Source organism: Amphiura filiformis, chromosome 18 (assembly GCF_039555335.1).
Source record: "Amphiura filiformis chromosome 18, Afil_fr2py, whole genome shotgun sequence".
NCBI lineage: Eukaryota > Metazoa > Echinodermata > Ophiuroidea > Amphilepidida > Amphiuridae > Amphiura > Amphiura filiformis.
The window spans coordinates 20665594-20683406 of NC_092645.1; the positions used below are offsets into that span (position 1 = coordinate 20665594).

At 35.1% G+C, this 17813-nt stretch overlaps 1 protein-coding gene across 3 annotated transcripts; it reads left to right on the forward strand.

Moving 5' to 3' along the window:
* Positions 1-1312: 1312 nt before the first annotated feature.
* On the forward strand, positions 1313-14693 carry LOC140139402 (alpha-N-acetylneuraminate alpha-2,8-sialyltransferase ST8SIA3-like). 3 transcript variants are annotated; one of them, XR_011857111.1, is made up of 6 exons: positions 1313-1704; positions 6776-6997; positions 8971-9073; positions 10706-10818; positions 12615-12679; positions 14559-14598. XR_011857111.1 is itself a non-coding variant. In XM_072161165.1 (6 exons), exons 2-5 carry the CDS (start codon positions 6984-6986, stop codon positions 12674-12676), a joined length of 315 nt encoding a protein of 104 aa, XP_072017266.1. In that variant the 5' UTR covers positions 1313-1704; positions 6776-6983; the 3' UTR covers positions 12677-12679; positions 14559-14693. The 3 variants fall into 3 exon arrangements, 1 of the variants encoding a protein (XP_072017266.1); XR_011857110.1 differs by having other exon boundaries at positions 12612-12679; positions 14559-14576; XM_072161165.1 differs by having other exon boundaries at positions 12592-12679; positions 14559-14693.
* The last annotated feature ends 3120 nt before the right edge of the window (positions 14694-17813 follow it).

The window sequence follows — 17813 nt, forward strand, 5'->3', positions numbered from 1 at the left end:
AGAGGGAGAGAGTATAAATACTTAATTTTAATTAGATATTAGTGATATTACGTATTTGGGCGGGATGCTTTATTGTTTGCCATTCCAAATTTAGGTTTGCGAGTTTTGCATGATTATGTGTATTACACTTCTCCATAGTCAATGCGTTGTAATTTCGTTCTGGTATACCAAAACGAAATTGAAATTTGACGATATTTTTCCTAAACGAATTAATCTGCAAGAAATTTTTGGTACATAGACATTATGTAGCCAGAGGTTTCCAGTGGTATAAAAATCTCAACAAATAAATAAAACACAACAACAACCCCTCAAAAAACAAAACAAAAAACAAAACAAAAACAACACAAAAAACAAAACAAAAAACAAACCCCCCCCAAACAGCAAACAAACACGTCGATTCGTGGTAACCACAATTGCGACGTTTCCCACGCTCATTTGTATTTTTGGTAGCTCCTCAAGTCGACAACTTTATTTCAATTGTGGTTAAAATGCCTAACACGGGTGTCCATCTAAAAGTAACCCAGAAACTTGACTCCAAAATTAGCCATGACGTGCTTCTTTACATAATCAGTCCAGGAGAACGCCAAATATGGATCAGGAGTATTACATAATAATACCCTGCTATGACAATAGCTGCACTAGGTTAATCGTATAATCTCCTTATGTGGTTAGCATGGCTGGGCCAGGAAATCCACAAGGTCAGCCAATGTATGTACATGTATTCGGTACATGTGCCATATCTTTTACAATGGGTGATAAATTTCTGGTTTGTTTTATTTCAAAACGCAACAGTCGATATTCTAAAGCCTGGTCCAAATCCAAGAGAAGAACCAACTCTAGTAATTTATGTGGTTTCAAATTATATCGGCCGTTGCCTTTTTGATAGAAATGGTGTTTGTTGATGTGCACAGTTTCCCATTAGATCATAACATGCTGTTGTACATCCAAGGTCTAAGGTCTTTTAATCCATATTTGGCGTTGTTCTGGGACTGATAATGATCTGGCTTGTACTTGTGATAAGGAGAGTGAGAGCCCGGGGTGAGAGTCCATAATAAAAATATTCTTCTGAACAGAGATTGTATGATTCATGAAAATTGTTTTGGCAACCAAAGTTATACAAAATGTCTTTCTTGTTCTGCAGATACTTGAAAAGTGATTTTTAATTTTTTTTAAATTAAGGAAGAGGATGATATGTTCATGTATCACACATTGCCCATCCCTAATAGAGTTATCAACTCGATGTTTCTATAGAGATGTTTCTATAGTTTCTATAGAGATGTTTCCTGTCTTAACACTAATGTTTAACGGTATTAACATTCTGTTCACCTGCGTTGAGAAGGGAGTATGGTTACTCTGCTACGGCTAGAACAGTTATTCGGCGATTGCTGGAGACTATAATAATCAGTATACATTTTTAACGAATATTATTCGTAATGTGACCACAGAAATATCTAGTGAATTTGATCTCTGGGTTGGCATTTCGTGAATATAGACAATATAATATTATGTTTTTGCATATAAATTGACTCGAAATGATCGTGAAAAGAATATATTCGTTATTTGGTTTATTAAGTTTCGGAAGCGTGGTATCATTGTTATGGATGACTTCAAACAATCCGGTTAATAAGAATGTAAACCACGGGGAATTGATTGTGGAGAGGTGCAAAACAGCAGCGACTATGAAAAATCCGGTCATTACGAATTGTAAGTATAGTTAAACCAGTACCCAACCAGGGCAATGAGAGGATTCACATAAAGAATTGGATACTTAGAGAATAAAGGTATTGTTTTTAGCCGCTGTCGTGCATATATCGTCTCATATAGTAGTGATGTCACAGTGGTTGCACAATAATTCTGCCACACTCGGCATGCAAGAATAAAAGTGAATTGAAAAGGGCACGCTTCAAAGTTAGCCAATTTTAGAAAACATCCATGTCGAAAAATGAATTTCCTCACATGTGCTATTTATCCCAGTTGTTTGAATTTTTAATATATGGTGTGTGAAGCCTTTCCGAGGCTACCATCGGGTCCTCAAAAATATTGCTTTGTTTAAGAACTATTCTCTGTTTTATGGGTTTTTAAAGATCGCTCATAAATCAGTAAATATAGGGCTATTGAAATTATTTCCGACGAATGGCACACTTGAGGAAAACTAGTTGAAACATAACATTATCAAAGAGATTTTGTAGGGAGTAGTATTTCAAACCACAATAGCTGTAAGCCATAGTGTGTTTGTCCAAGACCACAATATTTTTGTCCTCCCATGTTAATCCAGATAACAAAATGTTTATTTAAAGTCTCATCAATGCATATAGTACGGCCGATATCATTATTTTAAGTTAAACAACGAGGCGAAGCCGAGTTGCTTTACGCCTAAAATTATGAAGTTGCCGGGGGAGGGGGGTCAAGTCGGTTACTCCTTGGCTCAAAACACCAGGACAAAATTGACCAAATGCCCGGTGTTTGGCCACAACTGTCATAATTCTGATAAATTTTAGCGTTAAAATTGCAAACTTTGCGGGAATTATTACAGTGCAGACTACAGTCATCTATGCATTCATCATCAATTTATGCCACTGCTGCCCCCATTGACATAAGAGATCATGCTGTAATGTCTACTTAATTGGGGGGCGTGTGTGTTCATTACCTTGACCCGTTAAACGGCTCTCGGCGGCACTGTCCATTTATCTTTAAACACCAACTTAAAGATGATCTCCTTGACACTAAGGAGCTATAATTATAGTTTCAATGTCCATAGCGATTTCTAATCTTTTGGAGGTACGAACAGTCAAAATCGCCTGAAAAAACAAACATGTGAGGATGAACAAGGAGGTCTTTCGGAGCTGCGAAATCAAAAAAGGGGGTCTTTCCGGGGGAACATGGTCATTGTGTCAAGTGTCCCCCACCCCGGACTTTTTTAGCCTTCGCTAGGTTGATAGTAGTTACCTGCTTTATAATTATTTGTACCTAATTGATAAGCTCCGTCTCGCTTCCGGGGACAGTTTATAGAAAATTTATACTTGACTAGTATATAGGGATGCCCACTCTCAATACAGTTTCCACTAGAACGATTTTTCATTTACTGTGTGCGTGCACTCACACACGTATTGTCTATGGAGAAACTGATCGATACAAGAAATCCCAGGCATGTTAAATGGCGTACATACTTGTTTTGATCCAAATGTAGGCCTATATCAGGGTGTTTCAAGAAATTCCTGATTCCACCAGAAAACATTCACCAAACTTTTTCCTGTTTGGTCAGTAAATAGAGAGGACCTTCCTGCATGAAAAGATCAACTTTTTTTAATGAAAAATTTAATGAGATGAGAACTACAACAGGTTGAAGTGACACCATTCCGTGCATCAGGTGTTCAAACGCAATTATCTCCGAATTTGGAGTGAATCAGACAAGCAAACTTACATACTCATAAAATTTAACTATTTATGAAGACAAAATGTGTAGGATGTTAAGAAATTTAAGAATGTTTAAGCCTACCGCGGCCCATCTCAAATCATGCACTTCCCGTGCACTTCTCACTACCATGTCCATTTCATAGGGAGTATAAAAACCGGGGACCATCATGGCTTCCATGCACACAGTGTATTGCTCAATGTAGTAAAGATAACCTTCGAGTTGGAGCAAATTTCTCAAAATTGGTAGTGATTAATGTTACCAAACTTATGCCATGATGAAATATAATAATTTTTGAAGATAAAATGTGCTGACCGTAAAAGATTGAACAATGTTTAAGACTACCGCTTTTCATTTGAAATAATGCACTTATTGTTCATCTCCTCTATGGAGATATTTTCCATGGCGGCCATCTATGATCATGCTTGAGGTTTCAACAAACAAACCATGGGTTTTGAGGTCTTATAGTTTTTGTTGTATGTCAACAAAATCGATTAAATTTTCAGGATGATCTTATTTTCATGTTGTTATAAGCAAATATAATGTTCCAGATAAGATAGTTAATAAATACATTAAGAAAAAGTACCTTAAAGTTGCACTTTCTGTTAGTATTCCTTTTGGACTTTAACTTTTTAACATGTTCTAGCAGCCCTATATAAAACCGTGACACTCGAAAGGCCATATCTCTGGAATGAAACGTCCGATTAAGATTATTTAAACGCCAAAATGTTTCTTTCATCAATTCCCATCCAATACACTTCTAGTGCCCGTTTCTATTCATCGTTATGTATTCTTCTCCCGTGCATTATTTTCGCGAACTACCCTTCACAGCCCAAATTATATAAACCTGCACGCTAAACAATGCATTATCTAAAACCTGCACGCTAAACAATAGATTCTAGATAATACGTGCACGCTCAAATACTAGAAATACTACTTTCACATAACCATATAGTAGAGTTAGGTGACGCTTTCGACACAGAGGTCACATAACTATTTGTCTGTTCGATATATATACCATCAAAAAAGTACGAATATACATTCTGTGGTGTTAAAATGGTATAGTAACAAACGGTGTTCTATAATAAGGTACAATTACCGAATAGGGTGCAACTCGCTAGACTTGAGTCCAGTCCTCGTTTACGGAGTTTAGGGTTAGGGTTTAGGGTTGGGGTAGGGCAGTCTTGTAATAAGACTAGTAGAGTTGCACCCTATTCGGCAATCGCTCGTGCAAATATCATTGTCATAAATTATGATTAATGACCTCAAATAAATTAAACATCAAATGAGAATAATCGAGCTTCTATTAATTAAAAAGGGCCAAAAACAGGTGGATCATAATTATACAAGATGACACCATTGCAAAATATTCAGCATTTTACAAATGAAATACATGTAGGCCTATATCTAAAATAACATAGCCGGGCCAGGAAACACACACTAGCGCATAATATCATGATCATGCTTTATAATACCATAGGCCTTCAAACACATGTGTTTGAAGGCCTATGATAATACTGAACAAATTGTTAAATCCCAATGCAATGTCGTGTGTTTTAATATAAGTAGTAGATTTTAAAGTTCAAATTATAGAGCTATAAAGTCCAGTTGATATTGATATGTTTTTCCTCTCATCTCAATTCACCGTAGTACTAGTCGGACATCTAAATCGATCGTTTCCAGTTGAACTGGTTCAGTGATCTCTGTGTTCCAAACCACGATATTAAATGATCACAACATAAAGTCAATTGGTTACAAACCATGCGTGAATAAGTTACTAAAGTATGACGTATGGTGCAATCGATACCATTGATAGCTAACTTATACATGGATTGATTTTCTTTACCAGTTAAATGCTACGTAGCTGGTCAATGTCCTGACGGTGTTTTTAAAATGTAAGATATTTTCCCTAATATTAAAACTAATATAATGAATGCAGCAATTAATATTGCCTATTGTTTTAATAGGCCTACACTCAAAAGTGTATGACGGATAATGTATCGTGCAAATGCATTCGTCAAGATATTGCACTTGCCATGGAGTTATTGCATTTAGCTCTTGAGCCTATCGGCTCTCGAGCTAAATGCAATAACTCCACGGCGCGTGCGATTATCTTGACGAATGCATTGCACTTAGTTCATTATCCTTATCATAAGTTAGGTCTGAATCAATTTAAAAGTACTTCAATTTTTAGTGGACATGCCTACGTAATAATTTGCCTCCGTGATAACGACAGGCCATTGAAATATCACGGCAGTGTATACAATAATCATCACCTGCTCAAAATATCGATACCGGTACGTTTCAAGTGCAACAAAACGAAATCGTATTCAATACAGTTTCCTGTGTAAAGTCCATGATTTCTTTATCATTTAATGCTTTGTATAACAAGTGTCATCGTTTGTTTGTTTGTTTGTTTTCTTCTTTTGCCTGGGTTACTCATTCAGTGGATGTTTTAAGGTATCCTCTGTTCTTCCATGAGGCCCAGGGGTCACATAAAAATATACATTAAAATACATCAAAATAATGAAACAAAATATTTAAATACATAGGATACATAAATATATAATCATACACAATCATGAATTTAAAATGGGGGAAACTAACCCATATTTTACATATTATAAAATACATATTATAAAATACATAACCAACACAGCGTATCAAATTTAACTACAAATTGTTTTTATCAAATATAAAATTAAGAATTCAGAATTTTTTCAAGAAAGAAATTTCAGATTTCAGATTTCCATTATACTTGCCAAATACAGCATAAAAGACATGTTTTGGAAACTAAATAATTTACACAGTTTAAGATTTATGACAAAATAGAATTTACATGACAAGACAATTCATCGTTATATGGTTATACGTTATTTAGTCCTACTAGGTTTAATGTTCTTGCTATAATTCATTTATTTATTTTCCTTAACCGTGGAACTACAAAGGGGGGTGCCAACAACCCCTCCCCTATGATTTTGTTATCCGTAATAAAAAAATCGACCTAAGCTAATCGTAGATCCCATGGTTTGCGCTCATTTGGGTGATAAATCTTTAACCCCAGCACCTTTACGCTCGTTTGTTGTGTAATATGTAAATATTTGTTCCAGTGTTGTTTTGATTATTATTATTACTTTGTTTTTGCAATTTTCCGTTAGGTTCTTTTTTTTCGTTTGACCAAGTGAAAAAAAAATCTAATGCGCAAAATATGCCGTCTAAAACGAAATGCGCGCTACGGCAAGCAAACATGTTTTTTTTTGCCTAAAGGTCATGAAAATATTTTTCAATACGTTTTATATGTAAACACACATTGAGTCAAAATACATTAAAAGCAACAAGTAAATTTTTTTCTTTGTGTTTCAGTTTATAAAATACCAAACATCAATCCGTGTCCATCGATGAGAAATGCATCAATTTCCGCAAAGACAGATGTAATGAATTACAAAAAGGCGGCAGTAACTATGTTGACATATCTCCATAAAATCACTCTAAAATTGCCTACTGAATTGATGATTTCTTTTCACATGTGGCTGGTATATTTGCAAAACCCAGAACCCATGAGGTTGATAATATGGTGCTCTTCAGGTAGGTAATTTACAGGGTGTCCGTAAAAGAAGTGTACTGTCAGAAACTTCAATGAATATTTTGGATGTTGTATTGCCCAAATCAAACATAATTAAATACTTGATGCATTTGCCCAGTAAAATAGCTTTAACCGCCTGGACACTACTGGTCATCTACAACATTTCTGATTGGTTGATAACTTGAACTGCTCATTTCAGTTGCCAATTACAACTAGGCTTTAAACAATTTTTGGTCAAACTTGCATTTACAGATAACCTTATTAATACCCTCCTTGATTGGTTCAAAATTGGAGACAATATTCATTTTCGGCAATCGGCAGGTAGTTCTCATGGGGTTTACTTTTTGAATTGTGAAAATATCCCGTTTCGTTCTTTAAATAATTAGAAAGTTACAAAAATACCTCATTTTTTTAAATTTCTTCTACGGATTCAAATATAAAGTATCTGGATTAGCAATCACTGAGGATGAGGCGTCTATCATATCTATTAAATAATTATATTAGTTGTCTCACGGAATGGATTAAAAATGACGGGTGATTGTCAAATTGTTATAATTCAAGAATGGAGCTCAGTGCCAGAAGTGGGTAATAGCTGCTCTGGGAACATTTGACAATGTACACACAATATTGTATTCATCTACACATGACCGCTATTGTACTTACCCACTCTGGCACTGAGCGGTCGAATTGGGTAGGTATATGTAATATATCGTCAGCCTGTTACGATAATTGCCTTAGTCATTGTTTTTTAATGTTGAGAACTAAGTACAAAATATGGCCCAAACATGCATTTAAACTTTCATATATTTATTCACCAATCTTTGCACAAGAACAAATGATAATGAGACAAAATAAAGGGAATAATAATTATAAATAGGATGATTATGTAACTGATGAATGCTTGAACTATATTTTGAATAGGCAATATTCGCAGCAGGGTGACGATATGTCTTATTTCTCAACAACATCAACCATTTCATATAGTTCAACTTGATTCGAGCTGCTTCTATACCATATGAGACCATACACTACGAATCAGCCGTAAAGTCAGCCCGGTCAATTGTTTTTATTTCGTGTTTAGAAAATATATATCATAAGCTTTAAAATGGTATATCATTTGACTTCAAACGATATCCAGAAGCAGGGTTATGGTTTGTTGAACTCTGCTCCTTCAACAAAATGGTACCTTTTTTTCGGTTCTACGTGTGTCTCGTTTTCCACATTGCTGGTAATAAATATCAAATAGTCATAATATGCGGTCATTTCAAATCATCCCCAAGTCAACGAGGTTCAGGAATGTCTTCTCATTGTTAATTGTTTGTTATACATACCTAGACAAAATACAATGCTTTGTAACCCACCACTTGAAGAGGATTTAGCAAAAGCAAACAAAGACTAGAGCTATTTAAGGATTCTATAGGAATATATTATTGATTGATTTAAACGGTGTTTGACTCGTGTCAAACAAATTGAGGTACCTATGAATACGACCTCAACTTCATTTGAAACTGTAACTCAGAATACAACTTGCCGACTTTACGGCTCATTCGTAGTGTATGGCCACATATGGCTGCCAAAATGGCAACCATTTGTCTATTATATAAGTTTAATAATACAGAAAAATATGCTTGTGAAAAAGCTACCAAAACCAACCAAAACCAAGATGATTGACTAAATGCTAGCGCTACAACAGCAACGTTTTTTTTTATATAATTATGGCAACCACTTTGAATCTTGAATTATATTGTATCCACATGATATAACAACATTAATGGAATTGAAAAATATGGATTATTTATTACAAAGGAATACGCAAAAGAAACGTGAAATATTGAGTAAAGCATGACTTTTAGATGTTAAATATCAAGATGGCGTATGATGTACTAAGTGTAAAAATATGCTTTGCATGATTCTAATAAAAACTTTCTACTCAAATACACAATGACATGTTCATCTTTTGTTTCAACTTTCACAGATTCTTGTACAACAAAAAAACGAAAAAGAACGTTTACGATGAAGTTATGCTAACACAGCGAAACACGGGAAATACATCATATGGAGGCGTAGAACTCCCCAAGGTATACACATTATAGTAGTCAATCCAAACTTAAACAAGATCGCTTTTCTAAAGCAGTATTCACACTCTAAAAATCTGTGTTGTAATCTGTAAAACTACATAACTTACCGCAAGAATATGAAGATTGAAAGCTAAACACTACACATTTTTGACGAAACATTTTCAGCAACTTTACTGCCGTAAACAGCTACTTTCGACTATATTTATAAATACGTATTTATAAATACGCACATGACCCGTTGGCACGACATAGCAAGATCAGCAAGCGTGACCAAATTCTAATGTCATCAAAAGCAACATCTTGAAAATATTTTCCGACGGAAAAATATATATCGACGGAAACGTTTATAATATAATCACAAAGTTTTACAAAGTAGCATTCCAATGTACAGGAAGACCACCGCTATGAAGAAGGTCATGGTCCAAAAGATAGCAAGAATTTCTTTTGAAAAAATGACCAGGTGTCTTGTTATGATAGTTGGATAGAACACCCCATGGGACATCTGAAAAGTGATGTCTTGAGTGTCGTGAGCGGTGGAGCGTGACATCAGAGGTCAATGACCTCAAATTTGACCTGTTTTCCTGTATAATTCGTATTATGCATGCCATTTATTAACAACAGCCTCGATTTTCACATTTTTGGTGTCTAATGAAAGATATTGAAATTATCTATCAAACAAAACCAATATCAGTGAGATTTAATAATGTTTCGACCCTAATTTTGAGCCAAAAACGTCAAAATTTAGCATTTTTACCCATATTTTGCAAATTGACCTGACATAAAACTTATAATTTCCTGAAAAGCGTGGGTGCATTACTTTAAGATTCTTACTCAAAAACTGACCCATTATGTTCACAAAAGATGACCAAAACAATGTGTGTGGGTAAAGACCTCTTGCCTACAAGCTGTTATTACAGCGCGGAGCTGGTCACGTGCGTAAATACGTATTTATTAATATAGTCGAAGCATACTGGTAAAGCACTACTACATTTTTACAGTAGGCTTAGTATTTCTGATATGAAATATGAAATTGGTTAATTTTTTTTCAAACCTGATTTTTTTGGCATATTTGTAATGTTACACATGTCCAAACTTACACCTAAATGGAATCAGCCAGATTCGTTGTGTTTGTAGGACAACAAAACAAAGTTCGACATAATGCCATAATTCAAGAATTATGACATTATGTCCTCCCATAGAATTGCGTGTGAAACGGCCAAAATAACCAGCAGGGTTTCTTTCGATTTACCTTGTTATTTCAGCTCAAAATAGACAGGGACCTTCCAAATAATTATTACTATCATTATTTCAGCATTTTCAGTATACAATAACACATTTAAAATTTGAAAGAAATCGTACATTAAGGCTTTAAAATGACGAACAATATGAGACCATTTTCATTGAAATCGGAGCACTTTCATATTTTGATCTCTGTGGCCGCTTTTTAAATATGTATGACTTACCGTAAATCATATCGTTTCCTACACATTCTTTTCTGATTTACTGCATCATAACACCTCTTCCAACTAAACTAGTACACACCTTATTATTATATATTTATAGAAGAACCATGTATTCAAAATATACTTGTTTTCAAGGTTCTAAGCCTAAATATTTTTCCATTATTTTCAGGAAAGTCTCTTTCCAAAGCCACCGTATAAATCATGCAGTGTTGTCGGCAGTAGTGGGATATTATTAGGATCAAAATGCGGTAGACTTATCGATGAAAATGACTACGTGTTTAGGTATGATTTGAACAAATACAATTCGATCTCCTCCCCTATACTCTGCACGGTTGTTTGAAATAGAAAAAAAAATATTGGTCAGGCCTTAAACTGAAGAGTGGGCTGTGGAAGACAAACAAACAACCTTTTTCTTTGGCCTAACCAAAGGGACTACCCAGCAAACACAAAACGTTTTCGACATAATTCGCAAAAGGTTATAAAAGGTTGTCAGAAAACGTTTAAATGTCGGGTTATATAAAGGGTACATTAATGGTATAAAACGTTTTCATAACATTAAATAACATTTTGTTGGTAATTTACTGCACAGCAAACACGTATGTTTACAGAAAACATTTAAATGTCGGGTTATATAAAGGGTATAAAAACGTTTTAATAACATTCCAAAAACATTTTTGAAAACTTGGCACAAATCATTCTAAACAGAATGTTATTTTGGGGTTGAAAAAATATTTTGCAAAAAATGTTTGCCCAAAATATTTGCAATAACGTTTTTAAAATGTTTTCACGACCTTTATATAACCCGACATTTAAATGTTATTAAAACGTTTTGTAAAAAACATTTTAAGAACATTTTTGTGTTTGCTGGGTGCAAATATTTTAACATAATGTTATTTAAGTGTTGACAAAATATTTGGCCAAAATGTTTGTAAAAATAGTTTAAATGACATTTCGAAAACATTAAAAAAAATAATATTGTTGTAGTGTGTTTTCATACAAAACGTTTTAAACGATTTCATGACCTTTATATAACCCGACATTTTAATGTTATTGAAACGTTTTTACCTAAACCAAAACCCAAAATATAACTTATTTAAAACGGTTTAAAAACGTTTTTGTGTTTGCTGGGTAAGTAATTATTACATGTTTTTCATTTACAATTTTGATTTTCTGAGTAATAAACCCGTAATTAATCAAATTTCCAGCCGCATTCTTCATGAACTTGTGGAATATATCTCTTTTGATGTATTCCACAAGTTAATGAAGAATGCGGCTGGAAATTTGATTATTTATGGGTTTATTACTCAGCAAATCAAAATTCCAAATGAGAAACATGTAATAATGACTTAGGCCCTTTGGTTATGAGGGTGACGGTATGCAAAATTGGTTTCATTATTAACTAAATGCAAACTATAGCTGGCGCTGAATCATATTTCCTAATTTCCAAGGGTAGGTGATCAATACTGATGGAATAGGTGAAAACAGCAACAACAATTTTTTATAAAAATATTTTGTCAACAAACAAAGGAATTATCGTATTTAAAGCTTAAAAGATCATTTCAAGTAACTAAATAGCGGCACCAATCTTGTCATAAATAGATCATTGTTTTAAAAAAAAAGCTTTAAAGATTGCTGTGAAAGTAAATAATTTTGTTAATAAGGGGAAAAAAGTTGAAAATTACTTCAAACCATCTGTTTACATGAAACCACTTTTAGCTGTTTACGCCTAAAAGTCTCCTCTCATTTTTGCTCCTCTGCTCTGCTCTGCTCTGCTTTCCTCTCTCCTCTCGTCTCGTCTCCTCTCGTCTCCTCTCTTCTGCTCTGCTCTGCTCTGCTCTGCTCTGCTCTGCTCTGCTCTGCTCTGCTCTGCTCTGCTCTGCTCTGCCTCCTCTGCTCTGCTCCTCCTCTGCCTCCTCCTCTCCTCTCCTCTCCCTCCTCTCCTCTCCTCTCCTCTCCTCTCCTCTATTCTCCTCTCCTCTCCTCTCCTCTTTTTTCATCTTGACTAAAGTACTCCATCTTGTTCTTTTTTATTTGATCAAATTAATTGAATGTCAGATTCAATTTGGCTTCCATAGCAGGATTTGAAGACGATGTTGGCAGGAAAACTAATGATGACTACATTGAATCCATCTATATTTAGTAGGTACGTGAAAGTTTTAAAATACATTCTCTTTACACGTCTATGATTAAAAAGTGAATGAATGCTGTGAAAAAATAGAGAATGCGTGAAGGACTTAGGGCAAACTATTATTTTATATTCAATAAGCTGAAAATGTACAATGCAGCTCACAGTGTAACCAACAAAGAAGCGAAGGTACATGCCGCTTCATCTATGTAGATGATATTGGTACAGTTGTCCAAGATAGTGACATTAGTGCTGTTAAAAGACAGATCTATTGCAAAAACAAGTTATCGCCATTCGAAGAGAATAATTATTACATTACAAGTTGACACTCGTTGCAATTTTTTTTATTCGTATTTCTCCTGAAAAAGAGAAATTGTGTTTGTAAATTCTGTCTCGTACACCAATTTACGGTCCTTCCCCCGCTCGAAGCAAAATCAATTTCTATGGCAGGAGACTGGTGACGTCACAGCAAATGAAGAGTCATGTTATATAAACATAAGCTCTGGATATGAGCTCTTTTGACATTCAGTCATGTGTATAATATGCGACCTTGTTCCACGAGAAATCGGGAAAGTGCGAACAAAAGGCAATTGAAATGGTTAATTTGCATAATAAATAAAATATCGATATACATCACGCTCAAATTATAAAATTGCACGGTAAAATTGGTCTAAGATATATTTTTATTATTTAGTCCAAATATTTCTCAAAAACTTGATATACATATGAATCACAATTTACTAATATATAAAGAAGAAGCGACTGATTTTATCCATATGTTTAAAAACCATTAAATTTGTAACACTTGATTAGACTTTTTTCTGAGGACAACAACAGTATACGTTCTGTGCATTGAGAGCGTTTACAGTCCCTTTTCTCAAAACAGGCACATCTCATTTCATAACGTCAACTTTTTTCTAGTTCAAATCTGTCTCGTTCGAAGGAACTCACCGCTTAAGTTGGTTTTTGCGGAATATCAATTTTAAACGTGTTATTTTCTCAAAAAATGAGTCATTTTCATTATCTTCATAATATTAACTTGCCAATGATATGATGTTGTCCTAGCAACACATATGACCTTTAAAGACAGACTCCCAAAGGATCTCAATAAACTGACTAAGCTAAGCTAAAGAACTGTTTACTTTTTAGTAGAAGTATGAGAATTTCCACACATGAAGTACTAGGTGCATTGTTCGAACCCTTACGGTGCCTATTACGCTCTTGTGGAAAAAATTGAGTTAGTTTGAAATTCCCCTGGACAAGGAACTTACTGCTAATTGTCTCGTTGTAACCCGTACGAAACTCGGGAGCTGATCCTGGTTGCGAAGGTTATTTGTGGAATGTCTAGGGTGTGCGCTCTTGAAGCAGCAAAGACCCTGAATTGTTGTTAAATGGTTTATGGAATGATGTGGGTCCTAGTGGTCAGCAACAATCTGTGTGCTGAGGCTTGTGGATATCACACTATAAATCACTGCGCTTTTTTTGTTGATTTTAATGTCATACAGGGGTCAAAAATTTTGACAGATATACCAAATTACTGATCACAAGGATTAAAAACATATACAGATTTTGTGCTACCTCGACATGGACTCAATCGATCCTTTTTGAGTTTAGGTATATACAGGGGTCAAAGAAATTAAACATGCTACATATCCATTAAAACGATATTCATATTATTCTTCTGTCCCTATCATCGCAACAGTGTAACATTTGTGCCTGTAGAATCAGTCAACTTTGTTTTAGAAGGACATGAGTTTTGAGAGAACCATTCATGCAATACATAAACGTTCATTCATAGCCCCTCGCAAAAAAGTACGTAGTGTATAATATTGTAATAATATACTTTCTCTAATAACACTAATGTACAAAATATGATTTATTCTGTTTTATCAAATAGATTTGGTCAACTGAATAATGCTTCAAACCGTGGAAATTTCTCACGATCGAAACTGGCTGACCAAGAGGGTTTGATTTGGACGCCAATGACAAACAAATACATAAACAGAACTCTTGACGCCATTGAACTACGGAATGACTCACACATGACTCTAGTTATAGGCAATATGAACCATTTCAACAAAACTGCAGAATTTTGGGAAAGATACGGACTTATACGGACGAAACGGCATCGTCCGACTACAGGATTTTATTTTGCAAGCTGCGCTGTGAATTTATGCTCAGAGGTACACCTGTTTGGTTTCTGGCCTTTTGCTATATCATTGGATGGCCGCAATATTCCTACTCATTATTATGACAATATCAAACTTAATACTAAATTTCACGATGCATTCTACGAAATAAAATTGCTATTGAATATGCATCGATTAGGACTGTTGAAATTGCACATTGAGAACTGCGAAACAGGAAACGTTACGTATGTTCCTCGCAGGCCCATTTCTTGGCGGTCCAAATTTTGGAAATTCCTTGTAAATTAGCAGCACACTAAGCACATTATTTCTTCACTGAACTAACACCAATTCGAAATTCACACATGTTAGAAAAATAATGTTTTGTAAGTATTTTTTAAAATTTTATATAACAAGTGCTTGGAGAAATATATTGTGGAATAAATTTCCAATTTACTGGGACACGGTATCAGGGGTACACTTTTTGATATTTTGTGTGTAAATTGATGTGTCGGTGACCAACTAACCAACTGTGATATAAAATTGGATCGATTGAGCCCATATTTATTGGTCGAGCTATGAGTTTTATAATATTGGACGAGACGTAGTCGAGTCCAATATTTTAAAACTCATAGCGAGACCAATAAATATTGGGCGTAAAGCATCAATTTTATCATTATTATGTTTTGGATCCAATATTTTCACACACTTGGATTCATCAAAGCATAATAATGGGTGCACTTGGAGCGTCGCACTTGGGATGGCATACCCTCAAGGTTCTGACACCTTTTAAACTCTGAGGTATAGTGCAACTTAAAAGTTGCTATACTTGATGCGGATCAATTGGGTGGGGTTGGGGGTGGTGGTGGTGGCGGGTGTGTAAATCCAGCAACTTTTGCGACAGAACAAGTCTACGGTACAAATGTGCACAAAGCTAAAATGGCGAAATATGGCGTGAAGAGCGCCAAAATTTAGCACATAGTCTAAAATGGCCAAATATGAAATTAATTTGGTCAGAAACCAACATAAAGGCGCCAACATGAGGGGGGGGTAACTATATGGACCACCCCTTATCAAAATATGGAGGGATTTATTCTCTCCCCGGATCACGGACGTACATATTGATGCGCACATATGGTGTGAATCTTGCCTCCCGTCCGTGTAGCAGCTGGGGAAGGGGGGGGGGTCTTAACGATTTTCTGGATCCCGTGATCATGAAGGTAACCACATTCAACCAAATAGTTACCACAAAAATGTAGAAAGAGATGAATAATTTGATACATGTAATGCGTACTTAAAAACGCCCAGCCATAGACGAACCAATTTACCTATGAGCTAGACAAAATGGAACACCAATGTTTTTGCTTGCTTGTAACTCTTAACAATCTCCTGATCAACATATCAAAAAAAGACAAAAACGGACGTAGGGGAAATGGTTATTTATTTATTTATTTATTTATTTATTTATTTATTTATTTATTTATTTATTTATTTATTTATTTATTTATTTATTTATTTATTTATTTATTTATTTATTTATTTATTTATTTATTTATTTATTTATTTATTTATTTATTTATTTATTGGTGACCAATCAATGAACTGGCACTGTTCTCTCTTGGTTCCCAGGTGGCACAAAGGCCATACATATAACACACAATAAAAACGGCATATAAAACATTATATCATACGATTGCACAGTGCACACATTACTAAAAATTACATCAAGAGCAATACAATAAAAAACATCATTTAATAAAACAATAATTGTTTTGTGTTCAGTGGTAGGCAAAATGTTAGAGAGAGTGGTTACACGTAATGTTGTCAATTACATGAGAACGAATTGTCTTGTTTCTCCTCAGCAACATGGTTTTATAGCTGGTCGTTCCTGTACCACTCAGTAAAGTTTGCCACCACTGGCTACAAATTCTTTCTCAAAGATCTCCACCAGATGTTGATGTCATCTTCCTGGATGGAGCAAGGCTTTCGATAAAGTCAGCCACTCTTTGCTCCTGGCCAAGCTTCATCGTTATGCTATTTGCGGTCCTCTCTGGCACTGGATTTCCTCATTTCTTTTAGGTCGCTCACAGTGTGTTAAATTCCGAGGGGAATCATCAAATTGGGTTTCTGTTGAGTCCGGGGTCCCTCAGGGTTCAGTCCCGGGGCCTCTGTTGTTTAATCTCTTTGTTTTGGACTTGCACATTTTGTTAGTTCATCGCTCCCCCAATATGCTGATGACACGCTCCTGTACAGACCCATCCAGACGGAAAATGACATCAACACTGTCCAAAATGATCTTGACAGTATAGTTAACTGGTGCAATATTAACAAAATGTCTTTAAATCCAGACAAGTGCAAGGTTATGAGATTGTCCAGAAGAGTTGGTATTAATAGATCCACTCCACAGTATACCTTACTTAACAAACCCTTGGGTGTAGTTCATAGTTATAAATATCTCGGCATTATGATTTCCTCAAATCTGAAATGGGGGGGTCCATGTTAAATCAGTCACTTCAAGAACCTCGCTAGTCCGCTGTAATGATCCAGATATGTTGGTCAAATTATATACCACCCTCTACCGTCAAATTCTTGAATATGGGATCCCAGCCTGGCTTCCACATCAAAGTGGACACCTAAAATCCTTGGAAAAAATACAGGGACGTCTGGCACGTGCCTGTATTCCAGCACCCAGGGGAGAGCTTGAGTATGGTGTACGCCTTGAAAAACTAGAAGATTCAGATTCAGATTCAGATTACATTTATTTCAATTCGTGGCCCGGAGGCCAAATTACATGAAATATTACAATTATAATGACATAAAAACATTTAAAAATTACATTGAAAAACACATTAGGATTATTAAAAGAAATTAATTGCACTTACTGAAGCACTTGAATACATCAAACACATATTAAATTTACATTGAATTATAAATCAAAATTAACAAAACTCAATTATATCCTCACGGCCCTGCAAACACTCCAAATATAAGCTCTCTCATGTGCATACATAGACTCACCCTACACA

Coding starts and splice junctions, on each gene's coding strand:
- LOC140139402 (XM_072161165.1), top strand. Junction 9,074..10,705: donor GAGGCGTAGAACTCCCCAAG/GTATACACATTA, acceptor CATTATTTTCAG/GAAAGTCTCTTTCCAAAGCC. Junction 10,819..12,591: donor GAAAATGACTACGTGTTTAG/GTATGATTTGAA, acceptor ATTGAATGTCAG/ATTCAATTTGGCTTCCATAG.